A 22908-nucleotide genomic window follows, 5' to 3' on the forward strand; every position below is an offset into this window, starting at 1 on the left:
AGCAGCCGCCTTCAGACGGCTTGATTCGCCCGGCGACGTCACGACTGCGTCACTCGTGGGCGCGTACAATTCCGCGCTTCGTCTGCTAGGTTTCGTTTTCGTGCGTCGAAAGTGACCAGAATTGCCACTGCTGCAGTCCTTAAGAAATGCACGTTTCTTGTCGTGTAAAATAGCTTTTGGCATTCTCACACCGGTAGCTCACTGTTGCAATTTGAAAGTAGCTTCTAGCTGGTATAAAGAAAAAGTTAATTATTTAATCTTAGTTAATTAATAATCTAATTAGTACCTTTTAAGGCTCTTGATTTTTCTCTACTCTTAATACAACAGCTAAAAGAAGAATCGACAATAAAACCTAATTTTCCTATTTTTAAAAAATAGGTAAAATCTTAGATGAAACACCCTGTATAGAACTTCTGGAGTGGAGGCGGTGCATGAAAAGTGAAGCCGGCGTCCGCCATCTTGCAAGGGGCAAGAAGGAGATATCGCCAAGGGGCGCTTCCATATATAATATCCCATTTGCGACTCTACGCTACTTTGCACTTGTCTGGATATCTTCACGCTCTTTTGGATCGCATGGGATAAAACTTCAGCTAAAAAGTTCTGAAAAAACAAATTGTATAAAAATGAGCAGCATTATTGGATCCTACAGCACAGCATTTATACAGTGCGTATAAATGTGCTGTGTTCATTATGCTGAGTATGAGAGCCTCAAGTGTTATGTCGTTGAATAGCTTATGTCGAGTATAATTGCACTAGACTTATTGTAAGTCTTAATTGCTATCAATAATAAAATAAATTAATTCTTTGTATTAAATTCAACTTTCCACTACAGCATCAAGTCATATATCGTTAAATAGCTTGTATCGAGAACGAGATATTGCACTATACAATTTGCTGGTATTAGCTAATGAGCTTTAATTAAGTGATTTCATTAACAATTCAACTTTAGGCTAAAACATAGTCATATATCGTTTAAAAGGTCTCTACGAGTAGAACTCAAAATAAAATGGTAAACTACGCAAAACGATGTAAAACCGAACTAACGCGGGTGAGACTTTCTCAGTTTACAGATTCACAGCACGTAAGGAATAATAAGGGCTCCCGTTTTTTTTTTTTTTTTTTTTTTTTTTTTTTTTTTTTTTTGATCGCTTGAAAGAAACCAACATCTGGCGTTGGCACGTGCGTCCCCTCGGTTAGCTATTGGCAGAAACAACTGAAAGAAGACACTTGTTTTTTTCCTGCACTTCATAATTTCTGTAACATCATTATAACTTTTGCAGCTTGAAACATTTTTATTAGAAGGCTGTCATTTTTTCTCGCAGTGCTACCCAAAATAGTTTGAAAGATGTCACACGTTCTAGAAGTCGCCGTGTTAATTAGTTTTCCAGAGCTATTAATATCATTAAAATAACAGACTTAGTTGATTCAGCATTGGTAAAGCAGGCAACAAATGCTGCTCATTTGGACAGAAAATTTTTATACTGTGAGCGAAGCATACGTGCCGCAATGCAGATTTAAGGGCATCTTCTCATCCCGAAACAGTGTTCGTCAGCTGTGTGCTCTAATTTTTTTTTTTTTTTTTTGAAACTCAGTTTATGGATGTGCTATATGTGCGCCGCAGCGCAAGATTATTTTTTGGTCCAAGAAGCAGTGAAAAAATCTGGAGAGCATATGATAGCTCGGTCCCAATTACATCCACTCTTATCACAATGTAAGGCGTATGAAACAAGAAATTGGCAGTCTATACAATGGATTTTGACGACAACATGATTTCATTAAGATTTTCTTAAATTCACATGCGCGCAAGTGCTCGCAAAACGCGCGCAATGCGCTTGCGCTGGCCGACGCCGTGTGCTTTTTGCCCCTTGCAACATGGCTGCCGCTGGCTCGGCCGTCTTCACCCGCTCGCATTGGCGTCCATATGGGGGACCACCACTCCAGAAGTTCTATATAACCTTCTTGACCTCTGCTGACGTCGCCACTGGACATCATTTCCTGCGAGTTTCTTGCACTAAGTTTCAGTTTCATACAAGAACAAAATCATCCGATTTCCTCGCTCTACATATGCCAGCTAGGGCTAGCCAACGTACAGGGCTCCATAAAAACTATTTTTCTTCGTTACCCAGGTCCCGTACATGGTTTGAGCTAACAAAATCAGATGCGGCCGTGACTCGACAGCCCAGTTGCATTGTTATTGGGCAAGACGCAGTAAAAGGTTTAGTAGCTCACAAATTTCGTACGTCGCGTTCTAGGTTAGGGTGCTTTTTGAGCCAAACGAGCATGCGGCCGCTATGCATAGAATCACTGCGAATTAGGAGCGGACGGTAGTTGGGGTTGGGCTGCTGACCTCTTCCGAGGTACCAGCATAAATAATAATTGGTTCACAGCAAGGGAAAGGCGCAGTATCTGTCACACTTGTGTCTGTGGACCCCTGAACTACCTGAACCGCGCGCTGTAAGGAAAGGGAGGAAGGTGGGAGTTAAAGTGGAAAGAGAAAAAGAGGAGCCGTAGTGGAGGGCTACGGAGTAATTTCAACCACCTGGGGATCTTTAACGTGCGCTGACATCGCACAGCACACGGACGCCTCTTCGTTTCCAGCATAAATCACCTTTGTTAGCGTTCTGCCTCGCCCCTGACTGTGTCACTCCGTAGTGATCTATTGTACGTGGTTTATGGTTTATGGGGTTTAACGTCCCAAAGCGACTAAGGCTGTGAGAGACGCCGTGGTGGAGGACTCAGGAAATTTCGACCACCTGGGGTTCTTTAACGTGCACTGACATCGCACAGCACACGGATGCCACGCCTCCATCGAAACGTATTAGCGCCGAAGTCGTGTTCGAACCCGGGTACTCCGGTACAGTGGTCGGGCGTCTTACCACTGCACCACCCCGGCGGGGCTAGTGAACTATTGTTTCGACTCGAGGCAGCGCGTTTCTCAGCGTTCTGCCTCGCCCCTAACTGTGTCACTCCGTAGTGAACTATTGTTTTTGACGCGAGGCAGCGCGTGGGAGGCAACCTGGGAGACCGCCAAGAGACGGGTGCGTTATTTAGAGCCCTCCTGGTTTCCTTTCTTTTTGCCTGGGGACCGCGAATTAATTTGAGTTGTAAACGCGCGCAACTTGCATTTTTGCTCAAATCTAGGCCCGAACTAAGGGCGCATACAGTCAAACCCGGATACATGGAACTCGGGGAATCGCGAAATAGTTTGATATATGCAGAAATCGGCTTGAGATGCCGCTAGCGATCGTGAAAAATGATACTGTATTTTTTGCGTAATCAACCCACTCGCATAATGAATCCATTCTCCACTTTTGCTGCCGGGAATTCGAAAAAAAAAGTTAGTCGGTGGCGCGCGCCAACAAGCTGCGCAGCGATAACATCCTGGCATGTTTATCTTTTGACTATACTTTTGATGTTAACTCCTGCGGTGGCAGGGAGCGAACAGTTGGCAGAGTGCCCGAGATAGCTTGATTTCACAAGCCTAGTTCGATTTATTACGCCGCACTTGGGGCGGGCAAAGTCTGCTGCCACATAATCATTGGAAAGCGTGACAGCTGCAAATTTCGTTTGAAGCGAACAATGCTAAAAGCTGTTATGATCGCAGCTGACGATCGACGTGCTTTCGTTGATTCGCAAATGCAAGAAAAAAAAACAAAAAAAAAAAAAACGCCGCTTCTTAACGTCCGCAGCCACCATAGATTACACTACGCCGCACAATCAGCATGAAAAGAATGAACGATTCGCAAAAAAAAAAAAAAAGAGAAAAGAAAAGCTGCTTTACATCCGCAGCCACCATAGCTCATGCTATGTCACACAATCAGCGCGACCAGTACAATCGAATCTCGCAAAATAAAAAAAAAAATCGCTTCTTAACGTTTGCAGCCGCCATAGCTTACACTATGCCGCACGTTCAGCTTGATGACAATAATGGATGACTCGCAAAAAAAAAAAAAAAAAATAAAAAAAATAAGAAAACCTGCCGCTTCTTAACGTCCGCAGCCACCATAGCTTGTGCTACGCCGCACATTCAGTGCTACAAGGGCGTTCGACTCTCGCAAAAGAAAAAAAAAAGAAAATCGGCCGCTTCTTAATGTCCGCAGCCGTCATAGTTTACGCTATGCCGCATATGTTCAGCACGACAACACAACACGTGCACCGTACGTCACCCGCCGCGTACACACAACACCCTAGACATACCCTAGATAAAGCTTGCCGAGCTGGCTTGTCGTAGTGTGTGCTGCAGCGAACGAAGACCAGGAAAGAGAGAGGTAGGGCAGAGAAAGAAATCTCGGCAGAAGAATGGATACAACCTTGCGCTTCGCTATATAGCGTTGTTTCCCCTCTCCTGAACACCACGGCTGCATTGACTGCATCTGCTTGTTGCCAGTATGAAGGTATGGTGCCAGTACGAAGCGCTCTCATTCCTTCGTGCACATGGCTTGCAAACGTCACGTGCTGGCGCGCGGCAAACGATCACTGCAGATGCGTGGCAAACGATCACCGCAGATGCGCGCGCCTTTGGGGAAAGGCCGCGGCGCTGCTCTAGACCAGCAGTCGCCGAACATTTCTTTCATTCTGTGCATGGCTTGAAAGCGTCACGTGGCAAAAGGCCGAGGGTGATGCGATCATCTTTGAGGAAGGCGCGTCTTCCAATGCGTGGTGCGGAGTTCAATATATTGAATGACCGGTGAAATTGTAGTTCGATATACGACGCAGCTATTCTATACTTTTACATGGGATTTTCAACGGGATATTCCGTGAGCTCGATATAACCAAAATTCGAATTATCCGGGTTCGACTGCATATCCCGAGTCGGGGTGATCTGATATGGCGCTCCGGTGGTGACGCTTGAGAGCCATGTCGATATGCGACATATGTCGACCGAGATCATGTAGTCCGCGCATCTCTCCGTGCTGTCATGTGCAGTTTAATCCTTTGGTTGACCGTGCGATCAGCGGCCTAAAGCTCAGCCACGGACGCAGTTTAGAGCGGCCATGCCAAACCTCAAGGGCTTTGAATATTTGTCCTTATAAGCTACATATGTACTGCTACAATTCAAGGTCATTCATTTGCGCATGCGTCAGTACCCTGCACATCGTCACAGCTGCAGCAAAAAAAAAAGTGTCGCAACTGGACTCCAGACATGTACCATAACAAACAGATCAGCTTCCCTGGTCTAGGCATGAGAACTATGCCGCAACCGATCAAGTCTCGTGCAAAACTGCAAGACTCTCGCACTCTGTAGCAAACATCTTCATCAAGGTCCAACTGCAACATTCTTGCGCTGTGTACTGAACATCGTCATCAAAGTTCCATATGTGCCACTTTATTTAACCTATACCTAACATCGCCATACACATACGCCGTCTGGGCAAGTGCAGGCAAATCCAACAGGCGGCATGATAGATTATGAAAGACACTTATGGTCCGCCTTTAGGGGCATCAAACGATAGGCTATGCGTGCACCTGGCGTATATGCATGGCTTGTACTGATGTCTGGACACTAGGGCAGTGTTGATTGTGCTCTTAACTGCGCCTTATTCTTCAAAGCAAAAGTGCAGGTGTGCAGTGACTGCTGGCTGTTCTCCCAGTTTGCTCTGGCCCAAGCCAGTGGTATATGTGGGTAAACAGCAAGCCATCAAAGGTGAAGATCACAATTATCAGTCTATCCATGGCACTGCAGGTATAATGATAAATGAGTTCTTGCCCCGTCAGAAAATTAACTGCACAGGATGCATGGCAGCTGTTCACGGGGAACTTGGCCGTATGCATGCATATACACTTTTCTGCGGCTGCATGCGCACGCTTAGGCATTGTTTTTTACCACACTGCCTCAATCGCGAGTTTAACAGCAGTGTAAAATATGCGCTACATTTTATATTTTAACATCAAGGCGCACATTGCAGCAATTTGCCTTGATTGAAAATAGGTCTTTAGAGATGTAGTTAGGCGCACTGTATGTTTGGCCTAGTAACTAAACGTACAGCTGCAGAGGTATGTTACAGTGAGACGTGCAAGTCATGGGAGCCAGAAGCGTAACTCGCCAGGCACGCTCTGCTGAGAAAGCAGTCCATATTCACTTTTCGTACCATCGTACCATTAGGTCCATTTGTCAACACATGCAAGACAGCCGGATTGTGCCTGCATAAAACATGTTCGACTAGAAAATTTATTAACTATCTCAAAACAGGCAGGTGACATGACGCCAACTTCAGTGCACACCCCGCGCTCAATGCCAGACCACAGAAGGCAGCTGTCCACAACCAAGTGCGCGTGACGGCATCGTGCTTCCAAGGGCAGTACTTGATGACCTTGACTGAGGGGTCGTCTCGGAAGGCCTCCACAATGTCACGAGCGCATGCAAAGTTCCCCACTGCAACCAGCAGGCACTGACGCGACAGACTGCGCACGTCAACCGTGCCACAGCGTGCCAGCACAGTTTGTAGCTCCACCTGGCTCCGTTCAGCCGAACGGATGCACAGCAATGGTGGCCTTGTCTCGATGATCCGGTCCACGTCATTGCTGAGGTTGATATGGTGGTACTGGGCCCGAATCAGGTTCACCCGGTTGGCATAGGCCTTCACGGCTTCCTGATGGTGCCGCCACGACAGGTGGTGGGTGGGCTGCAGGGCCTGGTAAGAGTAAGAGTATGTTAAAGGGACAGAAGACTGGCAAAAATATGTCACGAGATTATTATTTATTTACAGAAGACTGCTGGCTTTATTGCAAAGCCTTAAGCAGGAGTGGGTGTAAAATACACTTTGACAAAAAGAAAACCTCCCTGAGGTACACGCAACTCAGCACACAATACCGAAAAAAAAATGAACGACGAAAAGAAACAACATTATACAATATTAGACGACGCCTGGCGTCAAAATGAGCACTGGGGAAAAAAAAAAAAAAAAAAAAAAAATGAAAATGTTGAATGCTACAAAATTGTTACGAATTCCTAAGCGACTCCGTAAATGACTCCACAGTAGAAGCCTCTACAATATTCGCTTTGAGGACATTCCATTCCCGCACAGTACGGGGGAAGAAAGAATTCTTGTATGTTTCAGTGCGGCATGAGTATTCCTTCACTTTTAAAGAATGGTAGGATCGTGTCGAACGACCCGGGACGAGCTCAATGTACTTGCTGCTGTTAATTCCTAATTTGTTGTGAACAATCATGAACATATATTTAAGCCTCTCGCGGTATCTCCTGAGCTGCAAAGAATCCAAATTTGCTTTCTCAAGTAGCATGGTAGGGGACGTCTGCCAGGTGTATGAATTATAAATAAATCGCACTGATGAAAATTGGCGGAGATGAAAAGATCTTGCCTCATATAGTACAGATCGAGCACTACAATATCAAAAAGGCTTTACAATTTTAATTTGCCATTGAAAATCGCATAAAAACAACCTAGGCACTATCTAACGGAGAAACCCTAGTACTTTCAGTGTAGCCATCAACGTGACTACATGTCAGCAAAATATCGCCGATTTTCGTAACTGCACATTGTTCTTTTTTCTTCGAGGAGTGCTTGCCATAACTTATTATATTTTGCGCTCTCTCCAGTGCGTCCTTAAATAAAAACCACCCCTGCTTTTGCACCGTGAGAGGTATGATTTCAGGTTTTGCTACTAGATGGCGCCACAGTGTTTGCAATTTCGTGAATGAAGCAATGACAGTGCCCATTAAAACTTTTGTCGACGAGGGCACGCGTTATTGTGCCGTAACAGAATTGAGTGTGAAACTGAAAAGGACGTTACTCTGCGCAAAAATGTCTGATTACTGTCTGGCGAGTGAAAGTTATATTTGTTTTCGGTGCATCTTTTTTGTCGACCACCAGTCGTCATCGCGGTCGCTGCTCATGGTTTCCAGCATTGAACTACATAAAAACAGGCACACGCATTGATCGAAAAATTCCCGGCAAAAATTTTCTACAGCGTTTCTAACAAAACCGTTATGGAATCGAACTTTTAGACACCAATCTTTCCACTGCGGCGGAAAAAAATCGAGACCTAAATTTCAGTGTTCTGTCCCTTTAAGGGGCACTCGACCGACAAGTTTTATGGCATGAACCGCTATACCCAGAGTCTCCGCGTGCTGAAGTCCATCCAAGGCTGCCGATCAGTGACCAGAATTTTGATGTGACGCAACGTGTGGTTAATTGAGGGTCGAATAAGTTTGAACGAGACAAATTTTGTGTGGTGGGTTACGTAGCATTTAGTTGGAATATGGTGGAACAAGAGTAATTAAGTGTGGATTATTACAGTAAAGAGATGGAAATGCTGAGGAAACGGTGAGAATAGTACTACCAATATGCCAGTGCACATTAAAGATCCCCAAGCGGTCGATATTACTCCGCAGCTCTCCACTACGCCACTCACTTCTCTCTTTCTTATTTAACTCCCACCTTCCTCCCTCCCCTTACGGCATGGTTCAGGTGTCTACCTGAACAAGTGCGACAGATACTGCATCTTTCCTTGCTTGTAGACCAATTATTATTATTTATTATTTGAAGATTAAAGCACGGCTTCTCTACTGTGCGCCGTCTCTTAGATCTCTATGCTTGCTGCATATCTGCACAGGAGAGCCTTTTCGGTAAGTTTCCAACAGGTGCCCTCACACACGAGCCATAGACAGCAAACTGCCAGACAGCCTTGGCAATAAAGTGCTGTCTGGGAATGCACCAAGAAAAGACCCTCAAGGTACCAAAAGACTGTAAGCAAAATGGTGCTCAGCCTTCTAGGGTTCTCAGTGGTTCACGCAACAATCCAAGCGTGGCCAAGGGACTAAAACGATCTAAAGCCACTTTATTACACTGCGTTTGCAGGCGTTCCACTCATATCTTTAGTGGACATAATGATTGTCTATGTTTGTCACGCGATGTGTGCAGGGAGCATAGAAGCACCAAAGTGCTGGCAGCCGACTCAATGGTAGGGAAGTTTTTCTCAACACAAAAATTACTGGTTCATACATAGAGCTATACTGTTGTAATCTATAGTGAAGAAATGTAGAGTAACATTTAGCTATCGCTGTGAAGAGTGCAGGATCAAAGCTCTAGTGAAGAGCTGCCACGAACTGCAGCGCAGAGTTCAATGCTGTTGATCACTTCTTAGAGGCCAAATGAAACAAAACTTTTCACTTGGTAAATGGAGGGTATGAACGAATATATCATTCATAACAGGAGTGAGCATAACGGGAATTGCTACCAAGCACTTTCGTTTTAAAATTGAAATACTAAAAAGGCCGGCCATCACTAATATCAGGAAATGACGTAGAAAGGGGCACAATAGTAACCTCGGCCATACAACAAAAGCTTTGCCATATCACAGGGATGTGTGCGGCAGTTTGCTGCGTTTGCAGAAATCTCAACGAGTGGGCATGCATAACATTCGGGCACCGTGAATGATGCGAACGACAAACGCACTAATTTACGGCAACGCGAACGAACGGCCACCAACATGGACTACCAATTCTTGTTTTGCACTTTTTCATACTTCAGAAATGCATGCTATGTACGCATTTTTGTCTGCCATGCACATTCGTGCCCCCCCGGCTACACAGCGGTTTGGTCTGAAATTTTATTATAAAAACTTCACATCTGTAGCAAACCTAGGACTGCCAAGCCATATTTAAGCCTGGAACCTTACACAAGTACACCATTATACAGGCGTGGAAGCGAACTAGAGCATTTTGAAGCAGCTCTGGGGCAATAAAAAGAGTTTTAGAGCATTCCAGTTATGTTTTCAGGGACATTTTTAAAGGTCAAATGCCTTTGATAATTGCAGTTTTCCATTCGTGACACATAAAATCCCCAGTTTGATTCCTTTATATGCAATGCCAATGTTTTTGCGACTATGCACAAATCACCGACAAGGCAATACAAATGGACAAAACGTGTAAAGATGCTTAAAGCAATGCAGGCTGACCAAATTAAACAACAATTTGGAACAGACTAGCAGCAAACAGAAAGCTTATTTGTGCACTTCAGAGCTTAACATTTGGTTTGACCTGAAGATGCTCCCTATTTTTACTTAAGATTCAAACGTGGATGCCAAGTAGCATTTAAGCGAGTAAAAAAGTTCTGAAACCTATTACGACACTCAGCTAAGCATAGTATGTGTACTAATGAGGAAAAAGACTTGATGGCCTTTGCATCTGTTATCTCATTCTTAAACTGAGTTTCCTTTTTCTACAACAATCGCTGCTTTTAGCATTTGTGATGCACAACTGGTCGAAGAACGGCACCACGGTGTAAGAATAATTTAGGTGATGACACTGCAGCCGGCGTGCCGTCCTGGTTGTGTTCGCCGCCGGCGCTGTTTCCGTTTCCCGGCGACAGGTGGCGCTAGTAGGTGGAGGCTCTCGGATTCGCGCTGCGTAGGTTATCGATGCTAAGCATTGCTCGTTTGTCGCGCTCGATATCGGGGTATATAGAAAAGTATGCACAGGCATGAATACACTGGGATTCTGCAGTAACAAGACTGATTATCTAAATGAATGTGCAACTGATTTCTCGACGGCGTTTTTGTAATAGCTCTGATAGCTAGCATACGTTGAAGACAGTATATCAGTATAACGACTGAACGACTGAACTGAACTGATTTTCTAGTTGCGCCTGCCAATGTTAGCTAATTAAAGCCAAAATAAATAAATTGTAGTAGGATTTTCAGGGAAATAGCCTAAGGACAGCTAGCCAAAATGCCGTTCCGAGCTTCGGTCGTCAACCCAGTGATCTCGCGCTGTGCGCTGGCGGTGCGGCTGCCGTCGCTGCTCATCTTCCCCTTTACAAAATAAACGTCCTCAAAGCACCTTGAACCGTTGCACCTCTAGCTTACACATGTACTTGGTTACAAACTTCTCTCGACACGCGACCCCAACGCAGACTTCTGCTCAGTCTTAAGGCGATGGCGGTTATACTTTGCGCCAGTACAGCAAGCCGTGTGCAGTACAGCTTGATGAAGGGCATGTCACACGGTTAAATCCATCACAACTCTCAAAGCAGTATATCTTGTGCTAGTTGCCCATGAATGGGCATAATTTTTCTATCCTGCTCTGTCATTTCAAGAGAGCAATGCGCGCTCTTATATCAGAAAAAAAAATGTCCGACCTGAAGTAGGTCTGGTGGTGTGTACAGTGCTCTTACATTTGTGTAGAATATTAGGAATGGTATGCTGAAAGGGGGGCTGAACATATACTTTATTCTGTCACAAAAGTATACATTACATGGCAAAAACTGTTTAAAACATACATTCACAAAAAATCTAACAAAAATTAGGACATTCTCTAAACTTGGCAACAGGATTCAGGATGAACAAAGTTTTGCAAGCTTTTTTTTCTCTTGAGCTTGTTTTTTCAAGTTCATGGTTGCAGCTTTGCAGTGCTGCCTCATTCTCATGGTTAAGAAATAGTGCAGAATTTGTGCGATGACCTCTTCTTTATGCTGAGCACATGGAAAAGTCAAGGTCTTTGTGTCAAGCACATGCTCCACTGTTTCCCAGTATACAGACTGACTGTCGGCATTTTTTGCAAAGTGCTCCTCAGCTGCTCTTAACAGCTCAAAGAGATTCACGTTGGGGTGCAACAGTCCACCCCTGCTCTTTGTGTTGGTCAGGGATGCTTCAGCAGAGCTGTTTTCCGGAATGGTAAAAGCAGACCGGCAACAATCGCACGTTGTGGCTTTCATCAACTTTCGGCTCAAGAATCCAACCACATAGTAAAGAATGCAGTCAACGACTTGCGCTGTATCTTTTCCGTTTACTATGATAACATCCTCACATTCCCAGTCCTCAACAAGAATCAGTTTATCAAGCTTTTCTTTTAGCTGATCAATGAAGCCAGGCGAAGAGTTGCTTGCACTGCCTAGTTCGATCAGGGCTCTGAAGTCTGATGCGTCTAGTAATGGCTTCTCATCGACCACGCAGCAATTCCCAAACTTGGGAGGCCTCAGAAGGCTGTAAATGGACATTGTATTGTACAGTTGCAAAAATGTTGGCATTGAAGGATGGTCATTCTGGCTTCCAGCAAGTCTTATCTTGCCAAAGAATCTTTCGATCGGATCTTGGTTCATTTTATTTGTAAGAACGTATCTGAACTCATACTGATGCAAAAGAACCTCACAAAGCTCTTTAGTTGATCTCAAGGTAACTCGGAGCCCTTCAGAGGTGCTTTTTGTCAGGAACATATCTTTCGTGATATTTCCACTCTGCAGCTCTTTTTCCCAGTTATCCAACCATTCTACCCCACGTGACAGAATGCCTAGGTCAGAACCCTGCTTTGTGACACCTTCATGACGAAACCGTCGGTTCAAGGCATCGAAAAGATTATTAAGAAACAATGTGAATTCTTGCGTGGCTTCAGTGTCTCCCAGACTGCGCACACCACGGTTTCTGTAAAATTCAATACCTGCTGCCATCGAGCGACTGAACACTTGCGTGGCAAGCTTTACCCGCATCTTTTCACAGTTGCTTGGATAAATGTGGGAATGTGTTATTTTTGGACACACCTTCAGAGCTCCAACATTCGCTTGGTCTTCTTTATAAACTGCTGCATAGTCCTCCCACCTAATCCAACATCCCTCTTTTTTCAGGTACCTTTGTTGCAAAAGACGGTTTCTGATGCATTTAAAGAGGCGTGGAGCATCAGAAAATGCAAAAACTTTTCGTGTGGGGCCGCTTGGATGTGTGAAGGAGTTCTGGCAGGCTTCTAGTGACCCACTTATACCCAGTGTTCGCCACATAGCCCTGTTTGTCGAAGCTCCATCACAAACAAACCCATGAATTTTTGCTCCAGCTTCCTCCATAAGTAAAATTGCCTGAAGGAGCAACTGTGCAAGAATAGTACCCCTCGTGGCACCTTTTGCTGCAAAAACACCTATTGGCTGAGCATAACTTTCACCAAAAGGGCAGAACATAAAAACAAGTGCATGGTCTGCAAGCTCGCTACTGTTTTCCGTCTCTGATGCCAGACCGACGTAGGTCATTGTCTTTGAGTTGACAGCCTTGCTTTTACGGACTAGCATCTCATCAAAGATGATAATACCGTGCCGCTTGAAGTCATCTTTCTTTTCAAGTTTCCTTTTTAAGGCTATGAAGAACTTACTATCAAAGCCTGTTTTAAAGCCAACCAATGAGATGTAGCGGTGTATTGTTCGTACTGAAGGCAAGGCGAGAATTTCACTCTCCATCAAGAATCTGTATCCTGCAGGTGACCTAATATGGAGGAGAAGGCAGAGCAAGATCCAGTCATCTGAGTATCTTCTACCGTTTTTTGAGCGAGCTTTGCCTGCAGCTACACACTCTTTCAACACCAGCTTTTGCGCTTCAGGAAGGTTTGCTTCTCTGGAAAGGCGTTCGAGTGTTTCATTACTGATTTCTAGTAGTTTTGATTTGCAGTTAGCCAATTCTTGTTCAAGATTATGTTTTTGTTTTTGAAGCCGCACTTTTGACTTGTAGCAGGCAATCCTGGCGCGCCGCAACATTTCAATGCGCGTTTTTTTCGATGGACTGGCCGGAATGCGAATGTGTTTCAGTTGAGAATTCTTTTTCTTTCGTGCAGCATGAATACGAAGTACATCTTTTAACTTAGCACATGCATTGCAACTTGTCCTCTCTGTCACTAGTAGGCAACTGTTGTGCCGCCAGGTTCCACATTTGTCAATATATGCGCACTCGGGGCGTATATTATTGTACATTTCACCACTGGGACCACCTGCACACACATGCATTTCATGAAAGACCCGCACTGCACACTCTATATCAGCTAGAGAATTCATGGGCAAACCAGAACTTATGGTATGTACGTTAACAATACGGCCATAAACAAAACATTTCACTGACAAGGAGTCATTATGTGATGTGGTTACTTCTAGTACTTTTCTATGAAAAGGCGCCTGGTTACTCTCTTTCGGCAATTCTAGCTCACTGAAAACAACAGATTTAACTCCAAATCTGTCAGAAACTTGGACTGCCCAGGCTTCACTTGGGAGTTTAAGGCTGGATGCACAGCATGACAGAGCGGAAATTGTCATTTGCTGTCCTCCGTCCTGGAGGAACAGGGACTCGGTGGGTCGCTGATCCTGCGTTGGTCCATGACATCTCTCTTGCTGCGTAGTTTTTTCAGATGAGGAAGAAACTTGTTGCTGAATGAAAAGATATGATAGAATCAGGAATGTTTCTGCCATCCCAACTAAGCCAAAGTTTCGTTTACGTCACCTATATTATGTCATTACTTCTCTTAAACAAGTCGGTGTTACATGTTTCTTGCTATTTTATTATTTCTTATTAATCTAAAATTTTCCTGTTACCAACCTCTTCTTTAACGCCTGAACGGCGCTGAAATTAAATAAATAAATGTTCACTTTCCGGATGCCACCTAATAGTGAGCAAAGCTTATGCGATTACTAGCACACTGTGCTATTAGATGTCCAATGAGATCCTGGCTAATTAATTATAATCAAATAAATATACTGAAGGGAAGAATCGTATCGTCTTTACGATAATTTCCGCTCAGTAACTGTAGAACAATATCATGATTTGTTGCGCCTAGTGAGCTTAGATGAGGCAGCTGGAGGAATGCCACCTGAATTTAAAACAGGAAATTACCTTTTCAGCTGTATGACTAGGTGCGTCGGCAGTGCATGTGCCACTCAATGTGTCAGTATCGTATTGAAAAGTATCCTCTTCTTCACGTGGAGGGGGCGCGACGCTGTTGAAATCCAAGCGTGGCCTCTTACAAGGCGCGTCTGTTGATTCGGCATCAGAATGTTTTGAACTCGTTGTGTCAACCAGCAATAAACTTGGTGTATTTTCAACGGCCAGGTGTAGCTCTTCAGAAGCATTCGACGCTTCTGGCTGTCCTTGCTTCTTAGGCTTGTGAGAAGTCGGCGGCAGAGCCTGCCGTTTCCGCGGAGGTTTTCTCGTTTTTTGCTGCACAGTCAAGTATCCTGGGCAGTTCGGGAAAATGCCAGGCACAGCGTCGGGTGAGAGCACCGTTTTTTTTTGTGCGTGTAGAAGGACGTTCCCCTTGTATTCCGCGTGATATGTTGCAGAGATCACTTCATTCGGGAAGTGCTTTGCGCACACGTGGTCGGTAGACTGCAAAACTCTATCTGCTCTCGGAATCGCCCGTCGCCACTTTTCTAAACGTTCGGGTTCACGCGGAGCCTTGAAAAGCGACACACGCTCCGTACAAGTCCGATAATCCGACTTGCAATTCGGTACAAAGCACTTCTTGCCCATTTTGAAGCGCAGCAAGGCTGAGCGCAACTAATTGCACTCGGCGTCACATGCCGCGGCGTGGTATACGTTGAGTGAATCCCAGCAGAATACCAATCAGCCGAACAATGCACTCACTGGACTCACAGGCACAACCAAACACTTTTAGAGAACCCGGAGAAGCCTTCACACACACACACACACACACACACGAGTTTCAGCAAGTACACCCCGCGCGTGGCGCGAAAATTTCCGAACGAACGCGAGCGGGCAGCGCGGGCCCCTGGGCTCCCATACTACAGTGCCATCTGTAACCTTGCGGCGAAAACTATCGCTGATTCAAGGTCATCTGCGAACACAATCTGCCCGCGCCTTCTCTCTACGGGGAGCGGCGAGTGTCAGCACCTAAATTATTCTTACACCGTGAACGGCACCTTCCCAAAAGGAGACAAACACCAAGAAGTACCTCCCAATTTTTCACGAAGAGAGAGACGGAGAGAGAATAAACTTTATTTATATAAAGTAATTATAAGGGTAATAATAAAGCCAATGGCCTAGTTGTTTATCACCTACACTCTGTTTCATACATCAGGTGCAATGCAGCAAAAGCTACGCAAGCAGTCCGCAAGAAAAAAAATGGAGGCGTATCACTATGCGCTTGTTTCGTGGCCGAGTGGTTCCTATGGAAACGGGCTCTATTCCAAGCATACTCATTTGCAATAGTCTGTTTCGACGACATCTTCGCAGTGCGGATCTTATAGAAAAAAAATCTGCTCCGATGAGGCAGCTGAGGTCGCTGCGTTGCGGAGCGCACTGCTGGCAGGGTTGCGGGGCAGCGGAAACACAAAATGAACCAAAACGACAAACAAAACATACAAATTCACCGAATCTGATCTTTCCTTTCTAAAAGAGGTGCTTTTTATGGAGTTGATGGCGAATTTAAGATGTATTAAGCTTGCAGACAAAGCAACTATTATTTCCTTTCGTCAAGAATAGCAACTACTTTTCATCGCAGATGCGGGGAGCGCAAACAAGAGCTCTAGCTTTGGCAGTGTTGCACTTGATGTATGAAATGGAGTATAGGAAGCCCTTTACTCAGTAGCAACCATATCCACTCCCAGTCTTCTGATAACAGCTCTGGCACAAGTTTAGTTCCCACCCATCAGAACGAATGCATCCTGATGCACAGTTTTAAGATATGCACACCCTATCAACTGGGTGTGCAGTCAGCCTATGATTTCAAATAATCCCTTCATATTTATGAGCCTTAAAGGGACAGAACACTGGAATTTAGGCATAATTTTTTTTTTCAGCGCAAAGAAAAGATTGCTGTCTGAAGTGCTCGGTGCCACAGAGATTTTGGTAGAAAAGCTGTAGAAAAATTTTACCGAGAATTTTTCAATCACTGCATGCGCCCGTTTTTATATAGCCCGATGCTGTAAACCATGAGCAGCGACCGCAATAACGCCTGGTGGTCGACAAAAAAAGATGTACCAAAAACAAAATTTTCACCCATCAGACTGTAATCAGACATTTTTAGTGCAGAGTAGCATACATTTGAGTTTCCACATTCGAACCTGTTACGGTAGAGTAACATACCCCTCGTCGACCAAAGTTCTAGTGGGCTCTATCACAGCTTCATCCAAGGAATCCAAAACACTGTGGCGGCATCTAGTGACAAAAGCTGAAAGCATACCATTAGCAATGTGAAAGAAGTGGTGGTTTTTATTTAAAAGCACACTGGAGAGCGCATAAAATATAAAATATGATAAGCATTTCTAGCATAAAACAAAACAGTGTGCATTTATGAGAATCAGTGATAATTCCTGAGATGTGGTCACATGGGGTACTACAATGATAGTAGCAGCGTTTCTCAGCAAGAGGTCGCCTCAGTTGTTTTTATTTGATTTTCAACGACAAATTAAAATGATAAAGCCTCGTTTCTTTGATACTGTAATGCTCGAATTGTGCTAAATGAGGCAAGGTCTTGTCATTTGTAGCATAATCTCACAACATATTCTTACGAGTGGAAACCACGCACCAATGGGCAACACAACTCCGGAATTGATGGGCGCTGCTTAACGGCTCAACTCAATCCTCAACTTCGTCTTCGCTCACCCACCCAGACACTTCATTCTTCACTTGCTGAATACCAACTTGGGACACCAGATAACATTACCCCCCGCCGCAGAAGCACAGTTTTGGTGCGTTCAAGTAAACGAAGCAGGGCATAAATAACACGGCTTGAGTCGTGTCACATGCACAATGTCGGAAGCTCGTGATGCAGACAACTTCGTGTTCAGAGGTTCGATTTCATATGTGATGTCAATGACTCGGCGCAAGATACGGTAGGGGCCTGTGTAGCGTGGTAGAAGTTTTTCGCATAAGCCCACCTGACGCGATGGGAGCCAGAGCAGAACGAGAGAGCCTGGAGCATAGTGCACATCGCAGTGGCAACTGTTATAACGGGATTGCTGGGAGCCTTGGGAGGCAAAGAGTCTGTCTCGAGCAATGCAGCGAGCATCATTAGCACGGGAGATGGCATCACGAGTGTAAGTACTAGTGGCGACATCAGTAGCGGGTAGCGATGTATCAAAGGGAAGTAATGGGTGTAATCCAAAAAGCAGATAAATGGGAGAGTAGCCAGGAGTATCTTGCCAAGAAGAATTATAGGCGAACGTTACAAAGGGTAGACTAATGTCCCAATCCCGGTGGTCGCCGGAGACAAACATTGATAACATATCTGTGAACGTACGGTTTAGGCGTCCTGTGAGGCCGTTGGTCTGAGGATGATAGGCGGCGGTAAATTTGTGGCGGACGGTGCACACACGAAGTAGTTCGGCAACTACTCTGGAGAGGAAGCAGCGATCACGATCCGTGAGTAGTTCACAAGGGGCACCGTGTTGTAGTATCACGTCATGGAGGAGGAAAGCAGTGAAGTCTGTAGCGCAGCTAGTTGGGATCACGTGAGTAATGGCGAATCGCATAGCATAATCAGTTGCTACGACGATCCATTTGTTGCCCAAGACAGAGACTGGGAAGGGTCCAAGCAAGTCTACACCAACACGGAAAAACAGGTCAGTCGGGATGGAGATTGGCTGCAGGTGTCCAGATGGCAATACGGATGGTTTTTTCCAACGCTGGCACAGCTCACATGCGGCCACATAATGCTGGACTGAGCGATAGAGACCCGGCCAGTAAAAACGTCGGTGCACGCTGTCATACCTGCGGGACATGCCAAGATGTCCAGCGGTGGGAGCATCTTGAAATTGTTCCAGGATGGTGGAGCGCAGATGTTTCGGAATGACGAGCAAGAGCTCAGCACCATCAGGTCGCATATTGCGGCGGTATAGTGCGTCCCCTTGGAGTACGAACATGGCGAGGGCAGGATGAGACTGGCCGGTGATCAGACGATCAATGATAGACCAGAGCGCAGAGTCCAAGCGCTGTTCGTCGGCTATGTGGGTAAAGGCCGATAAAGACAGGACGCATGCATCAATGTCACAGTCCGTAGAGCTGGGAGGATCGACAGTGTGGCGGGACAAACAGTCTGCATCTTGGTGAAGGCGAACAGACTTATAAACCATGGAAAAGATGTATTCTTGGAACCCTAGCGCCACGTCCAGTAGGGTCTTTCAGTGAAGAAAGCCAGCACAAGGCATGGTGGTCCATGATAACAGTAAAGGGCCACCCAAAAAAGTAAGGACGGGATTTCTAAAAAGCCCTAATAAAAGCTAGGCATTCCCTCTCTGTGATAGAATAATTTTGTTCTGGTCTAGATAGTAGGCGGCTGGCATACGCAATCACCCTGGTGCGGCCGTGAAGTTGCTGAGCGAGGATAGCTCTAATGCTGTGACCACTTGCGTCAGTGCGGAGTTCGGTAAGGGCTGAATGATTAAAATGGGCCAAGACGGGTGCATTGGTGAGAGCAGCGATAAGTTCGGAGAATTCTGCAGCTTGGTCAGGGCCCCAAGAAAAAGGTGCATCTTTTTTCAGTAGGGCGGTGAGAGGACGAGCAAGGGCTACGAAGTTCTGGACGAAATGACGAAAATATGAACACAAGCCTTCAAACTTCACGCATTACTAGATGAATGTGGCGTGGGAAAAGTATGAACGGCGCGAATCTTATCGGAGTCAAGCTGAACACCAGCAGCATTCACTAAATGGTCAAGAACTTTAATCTCCGTATGGCCGAAACTGCATTTCTTGGAGTGAGTTGAAGGTCGGCACAGTGGAATAGGAATGGTAGAAAGGCAAGAGAGGTGGCTGTCAAAAGTGGATGAGAAAACAATGACGTCGTCTAAGTAACACAGACAAGTCGTCCGCTTGAAGCCGCGCAGCAAAGCGCCCATCATCCGTTCGAAAGTTGCAGGGGCATTACATAGGCCAAAAGGCATGACTTTAAATTGGTAGAGGCCGTCAGGAGTCATAAAGGACGGAGATTTGCTAGTAGCCAGAGCAAAGGTCGACGGAGAAAAAGTAGCTGGCTAAATGTAAGCAATTAAGTGCATCATCGATGCGCGGAAGAAGGCAGACATCTTTCCTGGTGAACTTGTTGAGGTGGCGATAGTTGACGCAAAATCTCCAGCTTTGATCTTTCTTCTTTACTAGCAGAACAGGTGAAACCCAGGCCCTGTTCGAAGGCTCAATGATGTCGTCGGCCAGCGTCTTGTTGACTTCACGTTGAATCACCTGGCGCTCGGAAAGAGAGACACGGTACAGTCGCTTGTGAATAGGGGCAGCGTCGCCGGCGTCGATGCGGTGGGCTACAACAGACGTTTGGCCAAAAGGTCTGCTCCCAAAATCAAAAATTTAGCTGTAAAAAAGCAACAGCTTGTAGAGCGTGTCGACAGAATCGGGTTGCAGGTTGGCTGCAATCATGCTAGAAACAGGATCATGGTGGAAAGGAGACAAGACAAGAGTGGCAGGGGCTGTGCAGGATGCAGACGGAGGGTCGGGAGTTAAGGCGAGAGCATCCTTTCACAACACAATGAAACAACACTTCTTACTGCTAAGCAAATGAATGTGAAAGCTGTAATGCAGAATACATTCACAGTCTGCTGCGCACATTTTCCTGCACACAGTTTGCAAAAATTTCACAAAGTGCCTATACTTTAAACTTCACATAAATGATAATGCTGTATCTAAGTTGCTACCTACAACAGAATTAGGGGGTGTGGTGGTAATAGCAATACGGCACACCACACTTGTTTTTCTTTTTTCTTTTGCAATTTCCCTACTCAGTGGTATGCAATGCAACCACTTTGGGGCGCCGCAGTTGTAAGGCTACTGCCACTGTCGCACTACACCACCAGAACGAACACCAGCTATGAGTATAACAAAGTTGTTGTTGCGAAGGATAAACCTAGGCTCATTCCATTTAAATTAAGCAACTCATTTAAATAGGTACTAAGTCGAAGAAGAGGTCACTTAAGCAACTCATTTAAACAAATACTGAGTCGAAGAAGAGGTCAACATTTAAGAAAGTACTAGTAAGGATACGATGAGACATACCAGATGAGCCAGTATATGAGCCAGTTTGATGAAGACGCAGCCTGCCGCGTACGCGTCACTGCCAGCCTCGTGCGCTCGCAACCCAGCGGGAGCTCCTTTCACAATCGGTGCATATGGTACCAGCACATCAGTGAGGGCTTTGTGCACGGAGAAGAGGTCGGCGCCCGACAGAACCGTCTTCATCCATTTGGAGGTCTGCACCATGCAAGCAGGCAGCAACATCAAAGAAACACCTGAGCTGATACAGTACAAGGATTCTGAAACGAAGTCCGTTCCACGTTATTAGAGATTTAGCATAGCATGATCCACCACTGTGCGCGCCCAGATCGCCTTGATGACGATATGCGACACCACGTGCTGGAAGTCCCCACATGGGCGTGCCACATTGGGACCAATCAGCGTATGGGCCTTGGCGGCACACGGTAGAGGGTCATGGTGACAGACCGCACTAGCCATTTCAGCCAGTGACAAATGACAGGAAATACAAGCGTAACATGGACCGATTTCAGAATTATTAGGTAAAATCAGCCCTCTATAGGCAACTAATTCATAGGAAGGAAGCTGAGGAGGTGAAACACAACGTAAATCCGCTTAAACTCTGTGCACTATTGTTTATGCAATCGGCCAGCCTACAGCGCAAGAATGTCTTTCTATGCAAGTGACACAAGTTTCTGTGTATTACACAAAGTGCTATAAGTGGTACAAGGCGATTAAGTGGCAATAATTTGGTATGGTCTTCAGAGTCATGCCAGTTATGCAGAGGGCACAAAATAAGCCGGAGACATGGTGTCTCCTGCCACAAATACTAAGGAAAGGCGGCACTGCCACAAATGAACCCATTGAACAAATGAACCTTGTCTTACAACATGCAAGAGACAGCACTGACACAATGAACGACGTGCACAGGAGTAAATGTCGTTTCTTTTCAGTCACCCGAACTCACAAATTGTCCTGCAAAACTAACAGCAGTTTCAATTCAGCTTTCAATTTCAATAACCCAAGACAAGAAAAGCCAGCAACAGGGAAGTGAAGCAGTTGAATCCCAGAAAGAACGCACCTGCCGTATTTGTAACGACATGTGCTTCGTGTCGTAGACCAACGGGAACACTGCGCTCAACGCCGCCTTTAGTTCTGCGAAGGTCGGGGGCAACGGCTCGCAGAATTGGTTGTACAGCATGAGCAGGTCTAACAGCATGTTGTGGCCAACTATCGGTTTGCCACTGGACACCAGCGTCTCGAAACAGCGACTGAAGCCACGCACGGCGTCGACCAATTCCGCTTCTGTCGGCGCTCGACCGTCGGTGGCAACTTTTGTCGGCGCACAATTGGGAGGCAATGTCACCCTCAACCCTTCGGGCTTAACGTCGAATTCGAGGCCGGGAAAACGTGTCCTCAGATCTACCATGAGCACTGGAATGCTCAAGTCGTCGTGTGGCGATAGAGTCAGCGAGTTGTCGCTACTCCCTTTCGAGCGGTCGTTGTTGTTCAACCAGTGCCGCACCGAGTCGTACAGTTTGGAGAGGCCCGGTTTCTCCAGATATTGTTCGTTAAGCAAGTACGCATCTAGAGCTCGCCGGAATGACCTGTTCGCGTAAGGAACACCTCCGTAGAAGCACTTGTTGAAGTCGAACCCATTCCGGCACAGAAATTCCACGGAAGACGCCTGGACGCTAAACTCGGGGTCTACACTCCCGAATGCACGCGGGCACAGATAGACGGTGAATGCCTTCGCCGTGTACACGTTTTCGCCGGGTACCTGAGTGAAGGTGCAAATTCCCAACTGACAAACATAGTAGTTCGTGACGGTGTGACGCAGCTTGGCGTAGCGCTCTTCGATGCTGTCGAAAAGACTCGGTGTGGCATCTGGACCGCTCACGAGGCCAGTGAACTCCGTGTCGATGGCCACGAACGCGGCACCAGCGATCGCAGCCTCGATTTCAGGAGCAAGGCTTTCAAAGTTGCACGCCGTCACCTCTGTCATGTCGGTAATGGCGCTCCTCAGTACACGCACCAAGCACGCACCAGGGTTTGCGCTTTACGCCCGAATAAAATGCTCGTCTGCCGTCACAAGTGTCCGCCGGCAAAAGCTACGCTTTGAAAATCGCACATGTACAGTACCGCACACACGTGACTTCACGCACGAACGCACGAACGCCGTCTTTATTTTCAGCAGCCGTGACGTCATCCGGA

At 45.9% G+C, this 22908-nt stretch overlaps 1 protein-coding gene across 1 annotated transcript; it reads right to left on the reverse strand.

The window, feature by feature from the left end:
* Positions 1-5904: 5904 nt before the first annotated feature.
* Positions 5905-22894, reverse strand: LOC146181078 (poly(A)-specific ribonuclease PNLDC1-like). The gene is made up of 3 exons (XM_084576245.1): positions 21776-22894; positions 20719-20913; positions 5905-6632 (listed from the first exon to the last, which is right to left on the reverse strand). The coding sequence occupies exons 1-3, from the start codon at positions 22697-22699 to the stop codon at positions 6177-6179; spliced, it is 1575 nt and encodes a 524-aa protein (XP_084432371.1). The 5' UTR covers positions 22700-22894; the 3' UTR covers positions 5905-6176.
* Between the last annotated feature and the right edge of the window lie 14 nt (positions 22895-22908).

This window comes from Amblyomma maculatum, chromosome 8 (assembly GCF_055883805.1).
Source record: "Amblyomma maculatum isolate TAMU_Amacu chromosome 8, ASM5588380v1, whole genome shotgun sequence".
NCBI lineage: Eukaryota > Metazoa > Arthropoda > Arachnida > Ixodida > Ixodidae > Amblyomma > Amblyomma maculatum.